The sequence below is a fragment of the Asparagus officinalis genome, chromosome 5 (assembly GCF_001876935.1).
Source record: "Asparagus officinalis chromosome 5, Aspof.V1, whole genome shotgun sequence".
Taxonomy (NCBI): domain Eukaryota; kingdom Viridiplantae; phylum Streptophyta; class Magnoliopsida; order Asparagales; family Asparagaceae; genus Asparagus; species Asparagus officinalis.
The window spans coordinates 5,683,138-5,701,414 of NC_033798.1; the positions used below are offsets into that span (position 1 = coordinate 5,683,138).

Genomic DNA, 18,277 nt, shown 5'->3' on the forward strand with positions numbered 1-18,277 from the left:
GCAGCCGATTTGATGAGTTGATACCGACGTTTGGAGAGTGATCACATTCTCATTTGGGTCTCGACTTGTTGTGGATTGAATCCATTGTCGTGAATCGTTTTACTTTGTACTGGACGCAACAAGTGAGACATTTGGTTTAGTTGGTGTCGGCTCAGTTTTGTGAAAACTTCGCCGAGGTGAAGAATTGTGAATGCACGTGAATGGATAGAATTATGAAAGGTGTGTGGGGGCTACATGAAAAATCACGTTCTCAAGCAAGTGAACAGGGACACGAATTCAGCTTGAATACCGCGTGGGAGGCTATTGCCCAGCGGGTTTTAATGAGGTTTCGATGTGCCTCGTGAAGAGATTGCAGAGACAGAGTCATGTGGGGGGCACAAACCATGTGGACTTTTTTTAGTTCAGCAGACAAAGAGGCCCACCCGAGATTGAGGCTTATAAATACACATTAGTTTCTAGGTTTTTTGTGGGTGTGCGAAGTTGAGGCAGAAGGGAGAAATAGGCAGACGGCTATACTAGGAGCAGTGCAAGGAGCCGATTTTTGGGTAAAAGAGGGTTTCGTTGCTGCAGAGGGCAAAACGCAGAAAAAAGTTTGGCTGTTGTCCTTTGGGTTTTGGCGGCTGTTCTTTAGGTATTTGGCTGATGTCCTTTGTGTGAGGGATTTGAGAGATTGTTTGAGGGTTTAGATTGAGTGATTGTAAACCCTAGTTGTATCTCTCCCTCTAATAGTAGATCTCCCCCTCCTTGCCCAGTGGACGTAGGCAATTTGCCGAACCACGTTAAATTTGTGTTCTTACCGTGATTTGTAATAGCTTGTAGGTTCCCTCGTCAAGTCAGTCCTAGAACTGATGAGAGGAAGATCCGATATCTCACTTTTTGCTTTCGATTCTTGTTTCCTTTGTAAAACAGGAATTCCGTTGTGATCTTACTCTCTTGTTGTGCAGCCGAGGTGCTGCCGAAATTTTTGCTGCGCACAACATGCAGAACATAAATCTCCAATTTAAGAGCTAAAACACATGGAAAAAAAATCAAAGGGGCTGCAACACATAGGCCCCGTTTGGCAAAAGGGTTAATGAAGAGGGGTTAAAGAGAAGGATTAATGTACTTAGCCCATTTGATAATCCGAAGGACTAAATTATTAACCCATTAAATAAGTTTTATTTTAGCCCTTATGATCAGTTTTAGTGTTTGGGAATAACAATGATTTTGACTATTTTCTTTATAATTAGAAGGGTTAACTCTTATTCCATCTAAATAGGAGTATTAGTAAACCCCTCATTTTGAGGGGTTAACTCGTTTTAACCCCTCTAGAGGGGTTAACTTAACTCTTCTATATTTTTTATGTTTGGCAAATTATGGAGTGTTAACTCACTTTAACCCTTATATAGATTTGTTGTGTTTGGCAGGTTAAGAAGGGGTTAAGTCTCCTTAATCCCTCACTTAACCCTTTGCCAAACGGTACCATAAAGTTTTTGCTTTGGGGACATTAACACAATTTCCCTTTTTTTTTAAATTGTGATGACGCGTAGAAATAAAATGTATGAGAGTTTGAGTTGATTTTGGCTAAGAATACGAGCCGTCCGATTGAGAATCCAGGGTGGAATATATGCGGTTCCCTTGAGACAAAATATTAGCATTTTTAAATTAGGAGAACAAATAAAAATGATATCTGCTAATAAAGATTTGCAACATTACCAAACCATTGTTTTGATGGTTAATATCCAGGGTGGAATATGTGCGGCTCATTCTCTTCCTTAATTAGGAGCTAGATCTAGACAAAATCTAAGTGTAGAGTGAATGTATTCCTCTATAGTTACAAAGTTATGCACTTCATGATTTATCTCCTAAATTTCAATAAATAGTTATCCCATCAAAAAAGATGTACGGAAGGTGATTCATGCAAATGACGTTATTTCTACTAATAAAGATCTTGCTAACAATGATTGTGTACAGTATAGTGTTATTTAATGCGTAATTTTGATATGTAATATTTGGAGTTCTTATCCGAGGAGTATTTTTTTCCTATCTTCAGGAGATATATTTTCTTCTTTAGTTATCATTGCTCTTTAAGATGTAATTTTTTTTTTTGTTGCACCGTCGTCGATTACATTGTTCAAGAACATATTATGTGATTATCTGATGACAAAATTTTAACTTTTAAACTATAAACTGGAGAGGGGAAATAAGTCCTTTGAAGGCCTTTCTTTATGATTATTGTAATTTAATCCTAAATTCATTGGAATTAAATGAGTTTATTTATTCTCTTTCACTTTTTTCTCAAAAACAAATGGCTTAAGTTGACATTAAACTATAGCAAATAACCCCTGATAAACATAATATTCACTGTCAAAACAAAATTCTTTAGCGACGAGGTAACAGAAGGTATCAATCAAAGATAAAATAATGAAACTTTCCCGTAAGCTTTGGGAAAATTTAAACCTCATGGTATCAAAGATAAAAATCAATAGGATATTAAGCATAATCAACCCAAAAAAGAGAAAGAATTTTCTTTTTTTTAAGAAACAAAAGTAACTACGAAAGAAGCAGAAAAATAACGGAGGGATTCTGGGCCAGGCAGCCCACTAGCCTACCACAGATCCAACCCAAGTAGCTTAACAAACATTTCGGTGCTTCTCTATTTTATTGGCTAAATATCAGAACCCCCCTCCCCGTTAAAAAAAAAAACTCCTTTGCTGTATGGACCCAAAATATGGGACCAATAGGAGGAACAAGTGAGGTGTCCCCTTCCTGTTGGATAATGAGTTGGCCATCATTAAAATTTTTTTTTAAAAAAAAAACCACCCACCCCAACCCCAAACTTTGGACTAATATCAGATTAAACCCCTCAACTTTGAAAATGCTAGAAAATCACCCTCAAGTATAAGGGTTATCAGAAAATATGTTTTTAATAATTTATCAGAAAACCCCCTCTCATAAAAATGGGTCACCTTTAGGATGGTTTTTTGATAAAATCTCAAAATTAAAAGAAGTTCGCGGACAGCTCCTGAGCTTAATGGGAGCTTTCTGATATTTTCAAAGTTAGGGGAGTTATTTGACAACTACCCAAAGTTGAAAGGATGGTTTTCTGATATTTAGACTTGTTCATTTTTAAGTTGCAAAAACAAAGAATCTAATCTTTTCTTCCCTTTCTCTCCTCCTCTCTCCTTCTCATATTCTCTCCTCAATTCCTTCTTCCTCTGCTTTCTACACTTATTCTCTCTCCTTTTAAAGATGCTTTGTTTTGGGCTGTTGCTGTTGATGCTGCTGATGCTTTCCTCCTCCATTATATTTGGCATTCCTTTCTCCCCAAACTTCTCCTCTCCCATTCTCTCTCCATTTCCCCAGTTTTTCCCCATATTTTTTCTCTTTCAAATAAGGGATTTAGTTGGGTTTTTTTATTGGTTCTCCAAGTCAAAATACCCATGTCTTCTTCTTCTTCAACCAGCATCACTCATATCTCCCAGCCCTGCATCTACGGTAATGCAAGCTTCTTCATGCACTTTGATTTTATTTTAGAACAATTTTTCACTGTAGACCCGATCTGCGTTTTTATTATCAAAACCGACCGAAATTTTTTTTAATTACCAAAATCGACCCGTTTTATGCCACGTAGGCTTAAGCTCATTTCCTAATTAGTCGGGGTTGCCAACCCCGACTGTTTAGGAGTTGTTAAACCGTAATTAGAAGTCTTAAACCTGATTTAATTGGGGTTTAACAATTCCTAAACAGTCGGGGTTGGCAACCCGACTAATTAGGAAATGAGCTTAAGCCTACGTGGCATAAAACGGGTCGATTTTGGTAATTAAAAAAATTTTTGGTCGGTTTTGATAATAAAAACGCAGATCGGGTCTACAGTGAAAAATTGTTCTTTTATTTTATCTTTTAAATATGATGATTATATTGGGTTGTTTTTATTGTGGGTAAGTAAATTATTCATGCTTCTCGTAGATTTTCCATTTGTTTGTTTGACATTTAGTAGGTAGGCCTATCTTCACTTTAGATTATGTGATTATGGTAAATAAGTCTGATTCTACCCCGAGCTACTATGACCCAATCTTATGAGGGGCTTGCTTGTTAGGATATAATAATGCATAAGAAATAACATACTGTAACATGAATGATCTACTTGGTTTTATTCTCCAAAACCTTTGAATTGCTGATGACAAAACTTTTCCTATCACCTTACAAGCCAAAACAAATCCTTCTAATAGCTGAAAAACTCTTACATTGGTATAAACTCAAGTGTAGGAGGCATAAAGCTTACATCCTGAAAATGGGTATTGTCCTATTTAAATTTTCAGAAGAGTTCCATTTGGAAAGTGGCTTAAGTGGATATTTCACCTTTTATCTACCGAACATCTTCTCTTGTACCCAAGAAAATGGTTTCAAGCTGTACCTCATAAAAATTAGTATTGCTACCCATCTCTTCCCCCCACCCACAACAGCGCGGCGCGCACAGACCTTCCCCACCCACCCCCCCCCCCACACACACACAACACAAAAACAATTTTGTTTAGAAATACCGATAGTGAAAATGACTCGCTAGATGCTATATCTGATATTCAAGTAGGCACTGTTCTCATCGAGCTTCCAAAAAAGTCAAGAGTGTGATTAACATAGCATTTATAAGGGTTTAACGTTTGGTGGTAAGAACAACTGAGCAGGAAATAAAAGAGTTTCTACTTGGGGAACATGACGCCTTTCTTTAGAAGTTCATTTAAATATCCATGTTATGGATCATCTCCAATAACAAATTAACAATTGACTAGGCATAGAGAAATATTCCCATTCTTGTCAAGAGGACACCTAGCATTTTGCTAAAGAAACAAGTAAATTCAATCGTAATTGATAAAGATGGGGAAAAGAAGGAAGTTAGGGCTATCACCTAGTAATATACTGTAAGATTTTACTCTTGATGCATGTATTCTCATAAGACACCTAACTTCTGTATGAAACCAGGGCATGTGACTTCACCGTACACTGATAGAAAATCTGGCCTCATGAAGGGTGCCTACCAGCGGAAATTATTTGGAGGATCATGTGGAGGAACATCTAACGGAAGACAACCACAGGTTATGGGAGAAGAGAACATGTTTTGGCGACAGCCAAGTAGATCGGTAATATGTGTACTTTTACGTATAAATTTAGTTAAGATGCTACATATGAAATGGCAGAGAAATTTTATTTTTTTTCATTATTAGGATGATCGAACTAGAGCTGATAATGAGGAGCTAGATCGTGCAATTGCACTTTCTCTTGCTGAGGAAGCAAAGAAAAGAAATGGTATTTCTTGAATTTTACAATCTTCATGTCAAATGAATTGTGTCTCCATCTTTTCTAATTGTTCTGAATGTAGGTAATTATAAGGTTAATTGCGACAGACCTCTTCACTATTGTCCAATTGCGGATAGGTCCTTTGTAGTTATATTGTTGAATATAGACCCCTGTACTATTGCCCAAGTGTGGATAGGTCTTCAAGTGAATATTTTGATTCTTTTACCCACAGGAGGTGTATTTGTCAAAAAAACTAATTTCTCTTTCTCCGAGGTAAAAGAGTAAAAAAAGAAATTCATTCGGGGGGTCTCTCCGCAACAATAAACTTATTGGTGGCCTATCTGAAATTGGGCAATAATGCAGGGGTCTATCTGCTATTAATCCCAGTTATAAATTTATTTCACGTATTTTGAGGAAAATTGGATATCTTCAGGTTGCAGAGGGCAAACTGATGATGAGGATCTAGCTAGAGCTCTTCAAGAAAGCTTGAACAACACACCTTCATTTAGGCCACAAAGGCCTGTACAGAATTTACCTAGAGGATCTAGGTTTATTTCTTGAACCTCCTTTTTTGTCTAATGTATTAGTTGCTCAACATAAGAGTCCAAGAACTTGTTTCTCTGCAGAATTTGTGGAGGTTGTAAACATGAAATTGGCTACGGGCATTATTTAAGCTGCATGGGGACCTTTTGGCATCCCCAATGTTTTCGATGCTATGCATGTAGCCGACCAATCTGTGAGAGTGAGGTGCCAAATATCTTTACCTAAATTTTGGTCTTTGTTTTTATGAGTTTATGCTCAAGAAATTTTGAAACCTGTACCATTTTCAGTTCTCTTTGTCAGGAAGTAATCCATACCACAAGTCTTGCTATAAGGAGCTGCATCATCCTAAATGCGATGTTTGCCATCAATTTGTAAGAACTTCTTATTCCTTTTATTTACTGTTAATCCAATGCAACTCAGTGTAACTTTGTTAAGTCTGTTTATTCATACACAAAAATAATAATAATTCTCTATGCATGAGAGTATATTTTTTAGATGATGGACAACTGATGGTAATGCTGATTCTATTTCCAACTGTCGAAAGTCAGAATATGATAGGGTTAATTGCGGATAGACCCCCTTACTATCGCCAAATTGGATATAGATCCTTTATACTTCTATTGTTGCAGATAGATCCCCCAGATTCTATACTCCATTTGTTTTCCCATTTAAATTAGTTATCTGTAATGATCATTATGCAAAATTGTAGCAACTTTATCAGTTTATGAAGCCCATATGTTTTCGTTTATGAAGCTCTTTTTTAAAAAGAAACTAAATGGAGTTGAGAATCCAGGGGGTCTATCCACAACTAACCCCAACATTATAATATCAGTAGCTGAAAACTCAAAAATGAATTTAGAGAAACATTGTGCTAATTCTCTCTTTTTCTTTACAGATACCAATAAATAGAGCTGGTTTAATTGAGTACAGAGCTCATCCCTACTGGGGCCAGAAGTATTGTCCTTCACATGAATATGATAATACACCACGCTGCTGCAGTTGTGAAAAAATGGAGGTGGCCATCCTTTTACCTTATACATAAACTCTGAAAACTATTTTTAGAGTTGTCTAAAGCTGTGTAACCAACAGGGACATCCTTGTTTAATTCAGCTTTAGAGTTCACTACATTTGGGCATTCCTTTTGCTTCCTCTTTTCTTTGTAAAATTTTGAAAATAATTTATAGTTTTGACATGTTGTTCTTGTTGAGCTTGTTCCAAATGAGTAGAAATAGCATGCTCTAGGAACAATTAGACTCTGGTCTTGAGTAGAAAATGATTTTTTATCTGCAAGCAATAGATTTCACTCAATATAGTTGTATAATCATGAAAATTGTAAAATAATATTCTGTGTCAGTTTCTTCTAGTTTACTCACTAACGATTCTAATAATGCTGAAGCCAAGAACTACAAAATACATGTCCCTGGGAGATGGCCGTAGCCTATGCTTAGAATGCTTGGATTCTGCTGTAATGGATACCGGTGAATGTCAACCTCTTTACCATTCTATTAGAGACTACTATGAAGGAATGAATATGAGGATAGATCAACAGATTCACATGCTTCTGGTTGAAAGGCAAGCACTTAATGAAGCCATGGAAGGAGAGAAATCTGTAAGAACTACATTAAAAAAACATTTTTTTAACATATTTGCGAAAGGCCACTGCTTTCTGAAATTCCAATAACTTTTTTTTAGGGACGCCATCACATGCCGGAAACAAGAGGCTTATGTTTGTCTGAGGAGCAAACTGTTAGCAGTGTAGGAGCATTTATCCACACCCTTTTGTCATTATTAAAAATAATATTATTATCATTGTTATTGTTATTGTTATTGTTATTTACTACTACTATTATTATTATTTTCAAGTTCTTATAATGCGCATTTTATGCCATGTGTTTTTTTGGAATGTAGATACTTAAAAAGCCCAGGATGGGAAGAAACCGAGTTCTAGATATGAGAACTCAGCCTCAAAAGTTGGTTCGAACATGTGAAGTGACAGCTATTCTTGTTCTTTATGGTCTTCCCAGGTTAATCATTTTCTCCATTTTGGTATTATGTTGCATGATAGATTAATGTCTGTTAAATACTTGAGCAAATAACTTCTGATTATAATTTTTGTATCCTACTTACGGTCAGTGAACAAATTCAATGCATATAATTTGATGATTATTTACTGAGCCGCAACGACTCATGTTTCTATTTCTTCTCCCCCTTGAAAGAAACGAAAGCGAGAAAAAACCACAACAACCCACAAACAATAAAAAATAGTTCTACGAAAAGTATAAATAGAAAAGGCAATACCTCATGTTTCCTTTAAAACTATAGGGAGCAATAATGGTATTCAAAAGTTTAATCTGTTAGGTTACCAGTCAACATTTTATCTCATCCAACTTTGTATCTTGAGTATAATGCCAGAAGCAGTAGGCACTTGCATGGTACAAGGATTTGATACAAGATAAGCCGCAGGGATCATGTTAAGACTCAGGAAACGATACCCTTTTCTTTTAATCTGGCGCTTGTGCAAATTGTTTATACTGTAGCATTTGTGCTAATATCCCATTCTTTTTTAATTAATTCAACATAGACAATATTGTGGTGTATGGATTGCAAATATAAATTTTTATTTTGTACTAGTAGAGAATGGGAAACTAAATTGGATTTCTTTTTTCCTTTTTTAGTGTGAGAGCGAAGGGCACTTATATTATAAGAAAAATGAAATGGTAACTCAAATTGATTCGCTAACATCCAAGTACATTTTTTTTCAACATAAATCCTCATGAATCATAAATGTATTTTTCTTAGACACTTAGGAAGGAGAAAACATATGCACACCACCCTGCCCTCAATGCTTACATGAGATACTCTGCTCTCAACATCATAGCTTATACATATTTTCTTTGAGTAAGTGTATGATTTTTGTTCCACATGCTCAAATAAATTATGACAAGGTTAAATTGATTTGCATGTATTCATGCACTTCAACATGCATAAAATGCATGTATGCATGACCATGAAGGTACTTCAGTGTTGCTTAGTAGGCTACACAAGATAATACTCATTCCATCAAAAAAGTGACCAGAACCATTTGTACTTGTCAGGTTGCTAACTGGCTCTATACTTGCCCATGAGTTGATGCATGGTTGGCTACGACTTAAAGGTACATTTTTCCGCTTCAGATCAGATCAAAATTCAATTTCTTGGAATGACAATACACATGGCTTCTAGTAGTATTATTTAAACACATCATCTTGGAAAAACATCAGCATCTTGGAAAAACATCAGCTACTTTGTTGCAAGTATATGTTGCATGGACACAGTTACAGTACGGTGCAAATTTGTAAATGTAGGGTACAGGAACATGCTGAAACGCATGGGCGGAAATCATAGTTCTGAGCTAGAAATGCAAACAACCCTTTGAAATCATAGTTTTTAACTGAATATGTGTTGAGATGAACACGAACCTTGTCAAACAAGTTTCAAAAGTGGATGTGCAGTGTAGGATATATGTCCAAGAAGTTATGAGAAGTAATTAAATAAAAACATGTATTGTGTAATTCAGTACATGTCTGAATAAATGTATGCTTATATGCAATGGGTGTCTAAAAGTGTTGGGTATGGTTACGACTTGAGAGGAATACCTAGGCAACATAGTGTGAGTTGAGATTGGTCTTGTGTCCGCTCCCTTGGATATTCATTAGCACCTTGTTTGATGTTTCACATGTGTAACAGAGGCCATTAAAATGCACCAATGGTGAGAAATGATAAGATTATACTTAATGGAGAACAGAGGGCTAGAGGAGAACTTGGTAAGAGCCCTTAAGAAGGATTTGATAATGATTAGCTTAGTGGAGGAGATACTCGCAACACAACCGAGTGGATGAATTTGCCGACCCCAAAAGTTTGAGACGAAGCCTTTGTTATTGTTGTATGTTCATATATCTTCAGTAGCTATTCCTAAGCTGTCCGTATCTTTTGTGTTTTAATAACTTCTCTAGAAATCACAAATTGGGTAAATTTCAAATGACCCCACTAAAGTTTGGCCCATTTTGAGAGAGATAATCCCTAGAACCCCCCCAAAACCTACCCCCCTCATAAAATAATAATAAAACAAAACAAAAAACAAAACAAAACAAAAGAAAACAAAACAAAAACAAAGGGAAAAAACTTTACAAATGTCCACCCAAATGTTCAAATTTTTCAACATACCCTCTGATGCTATAATTTGGTTTTCTTTATCAAAAGTTCATGGTGGTTTTTTGAAAAATAATGTTCAAAGTTCGGCGGGTTAACTGAAAATAATGTTGAAAGTTAGGCTGGGGGATTTAGACGTTTGTAAAGTTTAGGGAGGCTGTTTCAGATGGTCCAAACTTGTAGGGAACTAGTGAAATTTACCCATAATTCACTTCAAGTAGCTTTCTAATTAAATTTGCTCTCTCTTTAATCGCAACTTAGGCTATCGAAATCTAAGCCCTGAGGTAGAGGAAGGAATCTGTCAGGTTCTCTCCCATATGTGGCTCGAATCTGAGGTTATGCCGGGGTCAACTTCTATGCCTACATCATCGTATCATGCTTCATCTTCATCCTCTTCCTCAACGCCGTATTCCAAAAAGTCAACGACATCCGACACCGAGAAAAAGCTCGGCCAGTTCTTCATGCATCAAATTGCTAATGACACTTCTTCCGCTTATGGCGAGGGTTTCAGAAGAGCAAATAAAGCTGTTAATAAGTACGGACTTCGTCGGACTCTGGATCATATTCGACTCACAGGGAGTTTTCCTGTGTGAGTCAGTTCCTTGAGGTTGAGGATTGGTGGTCTTAGTGTGCTATAAGGATTTATTTTTTACTTGTGTCCTTATGGTCATATATTATTTGTTTCAAATTGTGATGATTGATAATTGTAATGGCAATTGATTGTAATTTCCCTTGATGTTAAACCAATAATAAGGGGACTTATAGGGCGGGCATCTCTTTGAATTTTTTATGGAGAATGTTGAAAGTCCCTTGTACCGTACAAAAACTCTGAAGTTGTGGTGAGAGTGCTAATGATTATATTTTTATTCTCTAACAGATCATTGCAGTGGACTGTTTCTTTCATGAGCTAAAAATTAAACCTAGCGATATTTTCTTTTAAAAAAAAATATGTTTTTAAATATATGACCTTTGGGATCTCAAGGCCTTTGAATAAGGGTCTTAAGAGTCAAATAGACTACAGGTTCTTCTTTTTTTTTTTTTTTTGGAAAACTCATGAAAGTTTAAAGAGAATTCAAATCATTAGCCTGAATCTCACTAAGGAGAAGTTCAAAATAAGAATTCAACCATGAATTGGGAACAATATTGTGAGCACTAACGTTAGTAAGAGAATGTGCTACTTTGCTTTCTTCCCTATGAGACTTACGGTTTTTCTTTTAAAGGGATTGGTTTACGTTTATCTATGAGAAGCTCCCACGCTCAATGAGAGTGATATTTTTGAAAGTGAAAAAACCCCTCAATCATGTATCCTTCTGGTAGAATTCATCCTCTTAAGAAAAAACTAAAAGTTAATACCAAACTAATTCACCCACTGATATTTTCTTTTTCACTTTTTTAAATATTGAATATCTCCTTTCCTATTCCAACAATTTTTGCATATTATGAGGTCAAAATATTTTAAACTTTTATATACCAAAATAATCACGGAAAATCTCCCTAAACTAAATCTTATGTCTATTATAATATTTTAAACTTTTATATACCAAAATAATCACGGAAAATCTCCCTAAACTAAATCTTATGTCTATTATAACTGTTGGGCCTGTTTCTTAACAAAATAATCACGGAAAATCTCCCTAAACTAAATCTTATGTCTATTATAACTGTTGGGCCTGTTTCTTAACAAAAGAAATCTCCACAATCAAATTGTTCCCATTTGTGAAAAACAAAACACCATACGTTTTTGCCAAAAACAAAACGCTATGCGTTTGGAAACCATGGTGTTTTACTTATTTTCATGGTGTTTTTGCCAAAAACAAAACACCATGCGTTTGGAAACCATGGTGTTTTTTGAGCTAAATCATCCTCAAACAAAAAACACAACACTTATTTCAAAACACCTAAAATGTGTTTTTAAGTTTGCTGTTTTGGTTTTGAATTTGAGAATGTGTTAATATAATATCTAATATAATATATTAAATATAATTAATATAGAGTTATTATCAACATGCTTATTATGCTATACTATACTATACTGTAGTACACTATACTGTAGTTAATCTAATATATTAGTAATATTTTATTAAATAATATAAAAATATAATAATAAAATATCTTATATAACAATATAACAACATATTAAATACTAGTATTTAATATGTTAATAATGTATTATATAATAATAAATAACAATAAAATATAAATAAACTAGTAAAAAATAATAATAAATTATTGATAACAAATAATAATATAATAATATACTATACAATAATATAATTGCTATAATATTATTAACTTTTAATAAATAAACTATAATAAATTAATAATTATAAAATATTATATAATAGTAACATATTTAAAAATAATATTACAATGTAATAATAATATTATAATAATATATTTATAGAAAATGAAATATAAAATATAAAATATTAATATATTATATAATAAATAAAATAATTTATTGCTAACAAATGCTAATAAAAAATAATATATTAATAATATAATAATATTTATTTATATCATAAGTTATTAATATATTATTAAATTACTATTTATAAACTCTAACATATTAAAGACCATAATATATTACATAATATTAAAATATTTATAATATATTAATTTATTAATAACATACTAGTCATAACATATAATATTTTATTTATAATATATTTTATTATAATTAATATATAATATATTAATAATATGTTTATACTAATGATGTAATGTGTCAAATTAGTTTTGACCAAAAATACTTAACATGGTATTTTAAAAACGTTTTAAGGGAAAAACATAACATCGTAGTGTTTTTTTACAAAAACACAGCAAAGACAAAATGGTACCGAAACGAAGCCTATCACGGCTCTTCTGTCAAATTTTCAATCGGAGTTCGGGTTGGAACTCTCAGGAGGTGTTTGTTTCACCAAAATTTTTGGCAATTGGTATGGATTACAAGTTTTAGGATCAAAAAGTGAGTTTTTTTGTATTTTGGGATTTCATATATGGTGTTTGTTTAAAAAAAAAATTAGAGTATTAAGTCCCAAAAGTGCAAACAAGTGTCCAATTTTTAGAATTTACTAAAGAGTTTTGTTACCGGGACCCAAAATATGAGAAAAACATGGAAGACATATGAGGTGTCCCCCCTCCTATTGCATAGTGAGTTGGTCATAATGATGACTAACTCACTACGCAATAGGAGGGAGGACACCTCACCTGTCCCATATGTTGGTCCCATAATTTAGGTCATTAGTAAATTTTCTTTACCAAATCCTCTCAATTGGAGAGGCTTTTGACAAATCCCATAAATGATGTATGCTTAGGTCTCAATTGGAGAGGATTTGACAAATTTAAATTTTGTCTTTTTATTGGAGGTAACCTCACCAAGATAACATATTCATCATATTATAAATTTTTGGTATTTGATAGTACTACAATTTGAGAAACAAACAAAATATTACAAATTATAGTATTCAAAATCCCAAATTTTAAGGAAACAAATAATATTTTAGAAATCTCAACCCATAACAAAACATCTAGGGGCTGTTTGGTTCCGGTTTTTAGAAGGGGAAAGGAGAGGGAAAACTACCAAAATGTTAGCGTTTTAAAAGTTTTCCCCCAAAACCACCTTTATAAAAAGCGATTTTGGAAGAAAGTTGTTAAAAAAGCTGACATTTTGACGGATCTCCTCCCTTTTAAACAACCCCCTTATGGATTTCAAATCCCTGGGTGAAATTCGGATTTGAAACAAACACCCGTCAGATTGCGATCAAGATCCAACCTCTGCCCTTTTTCTTTCCACTCAAGCTTTAACAAAAATCCCATAAAATCCTTCGCTGAAGGAAAAAAAATTAGGGTTTCAAAATTTCGATCCTCTTCGTTCAAATCAACGAAACCTAAAAATTCTCCAATGGAGAGACTACACCGTATCTTCTCCGGCGCCGGCGGCATGGGCCACCCGCCGACGGACTCGCCTCTCCTCGACTCATCGGAGCAAGTCTACATCTCATCTCTCGCCCTTCTCAAGATGCTCAAGCACGGTAAGTAGAATCACAATACTCAATTTGTGTGGATCTAGGGTTTTGGCTCTAAGTTGAAATCTAGGGTTTTGATTGCAGGGAGAGCTGGGGTTCCGATGGAGGTCATGGGGTTGATGCTTGGAGAGTTTGTCGACGAGTACACGGTGAGAGTCGTGGATGTGTTTGCGATGCCGCAGAGCGGAACTGGGGTTAGCGCTGAGGCTGTTGATCATGTGTTTCAGACTAATATGCTTGATATGCTCAAGCAAACTGGAAGGTAATCAAATGAAAGGTTGTCTTTTTAGGTGTCTTTTAATTTAAATCTGCTTTCTTTGGGCAGAAATTTATCCTGGTGATACCCTTTAGTTTTATCCTGATAGTTTTCGGTTCTATTGTGATATCTTTCTAGTTCTTGTGTTGCTCTTAATTTTATTGAGAAATCCTCCCACGACCCGCTTGCCCAAATTTCGGCTAAATGTGAAGATCATCTCTCTTGCTGGAGCAAGGTCTAATTCTCATTAGAACAGGGGAGAGAAGGCAAAATACTTCAAACAGGACTTGGTACACAACAAATCTAGGTCATAGGGAAATTAGATCTTATAAAAGTATACCCCTTTCTCTGCGTATTAAGTTTATGCTATCCCTTTCTCTGAGGATTAAGTTTGCACTATGTTCAATTGTTCAAATACTCCTTATTGGTTAACCATCATAACTTACTCCTTTTCATCACTCATGATTGTGTGATGGCCACCTTTCTTAAACTAGAAGTATTAGAATTTATTAATTTTGGCCAATATGCTGGTTTGTCTGGGATTAGAAAATGTTATTATCTTTCCCCTCTTTATGGGAGTCACTTCATCTTTTTACTGAATTTGACACGTCTTTGATAAGAAGGACGACGACTGAATCTCCGCTGAAACCAGCGGCGGCGGCGGAGAGTCCTCTGAAAGAGAAAGAGAAGGACCCGGCCTTGGAATTTAAAGAGCGACAGCGAGCTTTCAACAGTCAAGAAGGTATCTAATCTAACTCTTCGAGAGATCAATTTTTCTTTCTTTCAATTGGAATCGAAGTTACACTTCAATGGGGATTCTTGATAGTTGATAGAAAAGGGGCCCTTTTATTTGGGGATTTTAGTTTTCAGATTAGGGTTTTGTTTGCTACAAGTAGTTGATAGAAAAGGGGCCCTTTTATTTGGGGATTTTAGTTTTCAGATTAGGGTTTTGTTTGCTACAAGTAATGCGAGCCCGAGATTGTCTGAAATGAGGGGATTTTAGTTTTCAGATTAGGGTTTTGTTTGCTACAAGTAATGCGAGCCCGAGATTGTCTGAAATGAGCGAATTTTTCTGGTACGCTCCATTTTTGGGTAATGATTAGTTTATGGATTTGTGAAAAATAGACTTATAGCTTTAGATCTCGTTGAAGGTAAGTGGTAATCATGTGAAAGAGAATTTTAGGTAAATTTACGAACCGGCTAGATAACTTCCCATGGCCGATAAATATGAGAGTATCTTAAATGAGCATCTCAATGTGCCTGTGAAAAATTAAAGCTGGCTTCAACTTAGGAGGAGAGCGAACATTTAAGATGGATTAGACAGTGAATGCCAATCAGTTGTGTTGGTTTTCAAGCATGGATTGAGGATATCAAAGGATAGTGGTAGACGCCGTAGAAATTGGAAATTACCCTAAATAGCATTTGATGGAGAAGAGCTACTCATGTTGCTGAGCCTGAATCCTAAAATTGGAACTCTTGCCAATTCCCTTATTCATGAGTTGGTTTTCTGTATGGACAATAATGCAGGCAAGCAAGTCTTAAGCCGAAAAAAGCAAGATTCTTGAGATGGAGCTTTGTTTCATTGAATGTACTTCATCTTTTCTTCGTTTCTTGTGCCATTCATATTCATACACGATGATTGCAAACTGAATGCTGATTTGTTACGAATTATGTCCAAGCAGCTATGTACTTTTTTCATAAATTTCACTCATTCGTTATCATCATATTTCAATTCTGTCGTTACATAGTCTGTGCTTTTTTGTTATTCACTGCAATCTTACCAGTTAGACAAATTTGAACACGCAAGAACTAATGAATTCATTTCATCATTTTAATATTTAATTGTCACGTTATTCCTAAATAGAATCAATTCCGTGACCATGTGCTCATCTGTATAGTTGAGCGTCGAATTGCTGCAATTCGAGCAATCCAAGTGGCAGAGGTTCAAAGTTTGCTCTCTAGATTGCGCTTGATTCGTTCGTACATCAGCAAGGAACAGCTTGAGACACCTGCACTCCAGTTTTTCCAGGAGAACTTGCCCAATATCTCTCCCATCAGCAAGGAACAGCTTGAGACACCTGCACTCCAGTTTTTCCAGGAGAACTTGCCCAATATCTCTCCAGTAATAAATGAAAAAGCTAAAATAATAGAATTGAAATGGAGAATTACAGAAAATGATGGTGGAATCATGCCAGATTCAGTTGATGTTTCCAGAACACTGCAACTTGGTGGCTATATACCACACTCAGTGAGATCAGGTCTCTGTTCATTTTATAATGTTGTAATGTGATTGTTCCCATCATTTATAGAGACTGACAAGTTCTCACTTTGTTTATATTTCTTTTGGCAGTAAAGAGCAGCTACCTGAACATTGCAAACCTTCAGATTCCAAATTTTGTATGCTAGTTTACTTTTTATCAGTGGATTTTAATGAATTCTGCGGTACAATAATCATGGTAGCTCGTCAGAATGTCTGTTGTTTGAAAATGTGTCTTATGTTGCAGGTTTTGGATGACCCTTTAGAGGATCAAATGCAGGGAATAAGAGATTCTTTCCAAACTCCTGGGGTTTGTACTTATCTATATCATATTGTGCGAGATCAATTACATGTTGGCAAATGTCGTTAAAGCCATTCTTGTGATTAGGGTCAATTGCTCATAGATCCGAATTTATTACCCCTGTAGTTTCATTGTTGCCCCTGGGTTGAACTCTTATTGATCTTTTACTATCAGATAGACTCTCTAATTTCGCCATAAGGCAATATCTACCAAATTTCACCTAGGGTAAGAATCGAAAAGAATTTAAGCCAAGGGTCTAGCTACAATAATGAAACTTCAGGGATCAAAGCAGCAATTTACGGGGGGTCTATGTGCAATTAACCCCTATTTTTAATGCTTGGTAGAAAGTGATATCCATGGCATGTTACAGGAGACTAGCAATAGGCTATCTTTTGGCATGACCCCGAAAACTTCAAGGCAACCTAAGAAGGGTGAGATGCTCATGTCCATTCGAGGCTCACCTCTGGGAGTGTACAAAGAAGAAAACCTGGAAGCCATTCACGGTTTGTTTTGCGCTTGATTCTCATCATTATCGCCAGGCTTGATGTTCTTAATTTTCTTATTTGCATCTTGTAATTTGCAGAGTCTGGGGATGCTTCTCATGGTGGTTCTTCTCAGTAAGCAGAGTTCTCGTTGTTGTAAACTCTTGTGAACTCTACGCTAGATATGGGAGAAGTAACTAAACTGACTGTATTTGTACGTAATTGTTACATTCTTACTGGTCAAAGTGGTCAATAGAATGACCCCAAATGTCTGTACATTATGTAGAAGTTATTGATGAATTTCGTGACCAAATTACCTTCAGTACTTTTGGCCTGAAGGAAAACACAACTACCAACTGTACTGGTTGATTGCTGTATTTGTGCCATTTATCTTTTGGCTTCTTTGTATCTCATTTTTCGATGTTACTCTTCTTATTTCAATCTTGCTTTTGTAAAAGAATGTGGAGAGACTTCAATCTTGCTCTTGTTAAAGAAAAAGGGTTAATTGCATGTCAGTCCCTTAAATCAAACCTTAATTGTCACGTAGTGCTTCACATCTCATTATTTGCTTATTACTCCTTTCAATCAAGAGCTTAGCAGTCGGTTTTCGGGCAACTTTTTGTCAACGGAAACTGCACTGATCAGCTGCAGTAACTGAATTGCATCGATGCGAATCAGTTTGGTTCAGATCGGTGCAGTTTTGCACTGGACAAGTGGGAGAGGAACATGTACAAGAAATATGTCTTGCACTTTGATTAAATAGCATTCACCTAACTCATCTTTTTATTGGTTGCACTCATCTTTATGGCCACAAATCATAGGTTATAATATAGCTCATAAAATTCTTAATTTTATATTCCATGAAATTATTTGCCAACAAGTTTAAACAACTAAAACGGGCAAAATTTGTGGGTTTTAGCCCATTTAATCATTAATTTTGGCCTATAA

The 18,277-nt window shown here is 35.3% G+C and overlaps 2 protein-coding genes across 3 annotated transcripts; both read left to right on the top strand.

Annotated features, from left to right (window-relative positions):
* LOC109843131 (protein DA1-related 2) lies at positions 3,156-10,778 on the top strand. Its single transcript, XM_020412064.1, has 12 exons — positions 3,156-3,477; positions 4,960-5,117; positions 5,202-5,283; positions 5,708-5,822; positions 5,901-6,021; positions 6,105-6,188; positions 6,713-6,832; positions 7,214-7,426; positions 7,510-7,572; positions 7,726-7,841; positions 8,913-8,971; positions 10,267-10,778. The coding sequence occupies exons 1-12, from the start codon at positions 3,423-3,425 to the stop codon at positions 10,596-10,598; spliced, it is 1,518 nt and encodes a 505-aa protein (XP_020267653.1). The 5' UTR covers positions 3,156-3,422; the 3' UTR covers positions 10,599-10,778.
* Positions 13,704-17,770, top strand: LOC109842961 (26S proteasome regulatory subunit RPN11-like). 2 transcript variants are annotated; one of them, XM_020411880.1, is made up of 9 exons: positions 13,704-14,039; positions 14,118-14,295; positions 14,910-15,031; positions 16,188-16,282; positions 16,352-16,547; positions 16,640-16,686; positions 16,794-16,856; positions 17,218-17,350; positions 17,431-17,770. In XM_020411880.1, exons 1-9 carry the CDS (start codon positions 13,910-13,912, stop codon positions 17,466-17,468), a joined length of 1,002 nt encoding a protein of 333 aa, XP_020267469.1. In that variant the 5' UTR covers positions 13,704-13,909; the 3' UTR covers positions 17,469-17,770. The 2 variants fall into 2 exon arrangements, with proteins under 2 accessions (XP_020267469.1, XP_020267471.1); XM_020411882.1 differs by having other exon boundaries at positions 13,706-14,039; positions 14,913-15,031.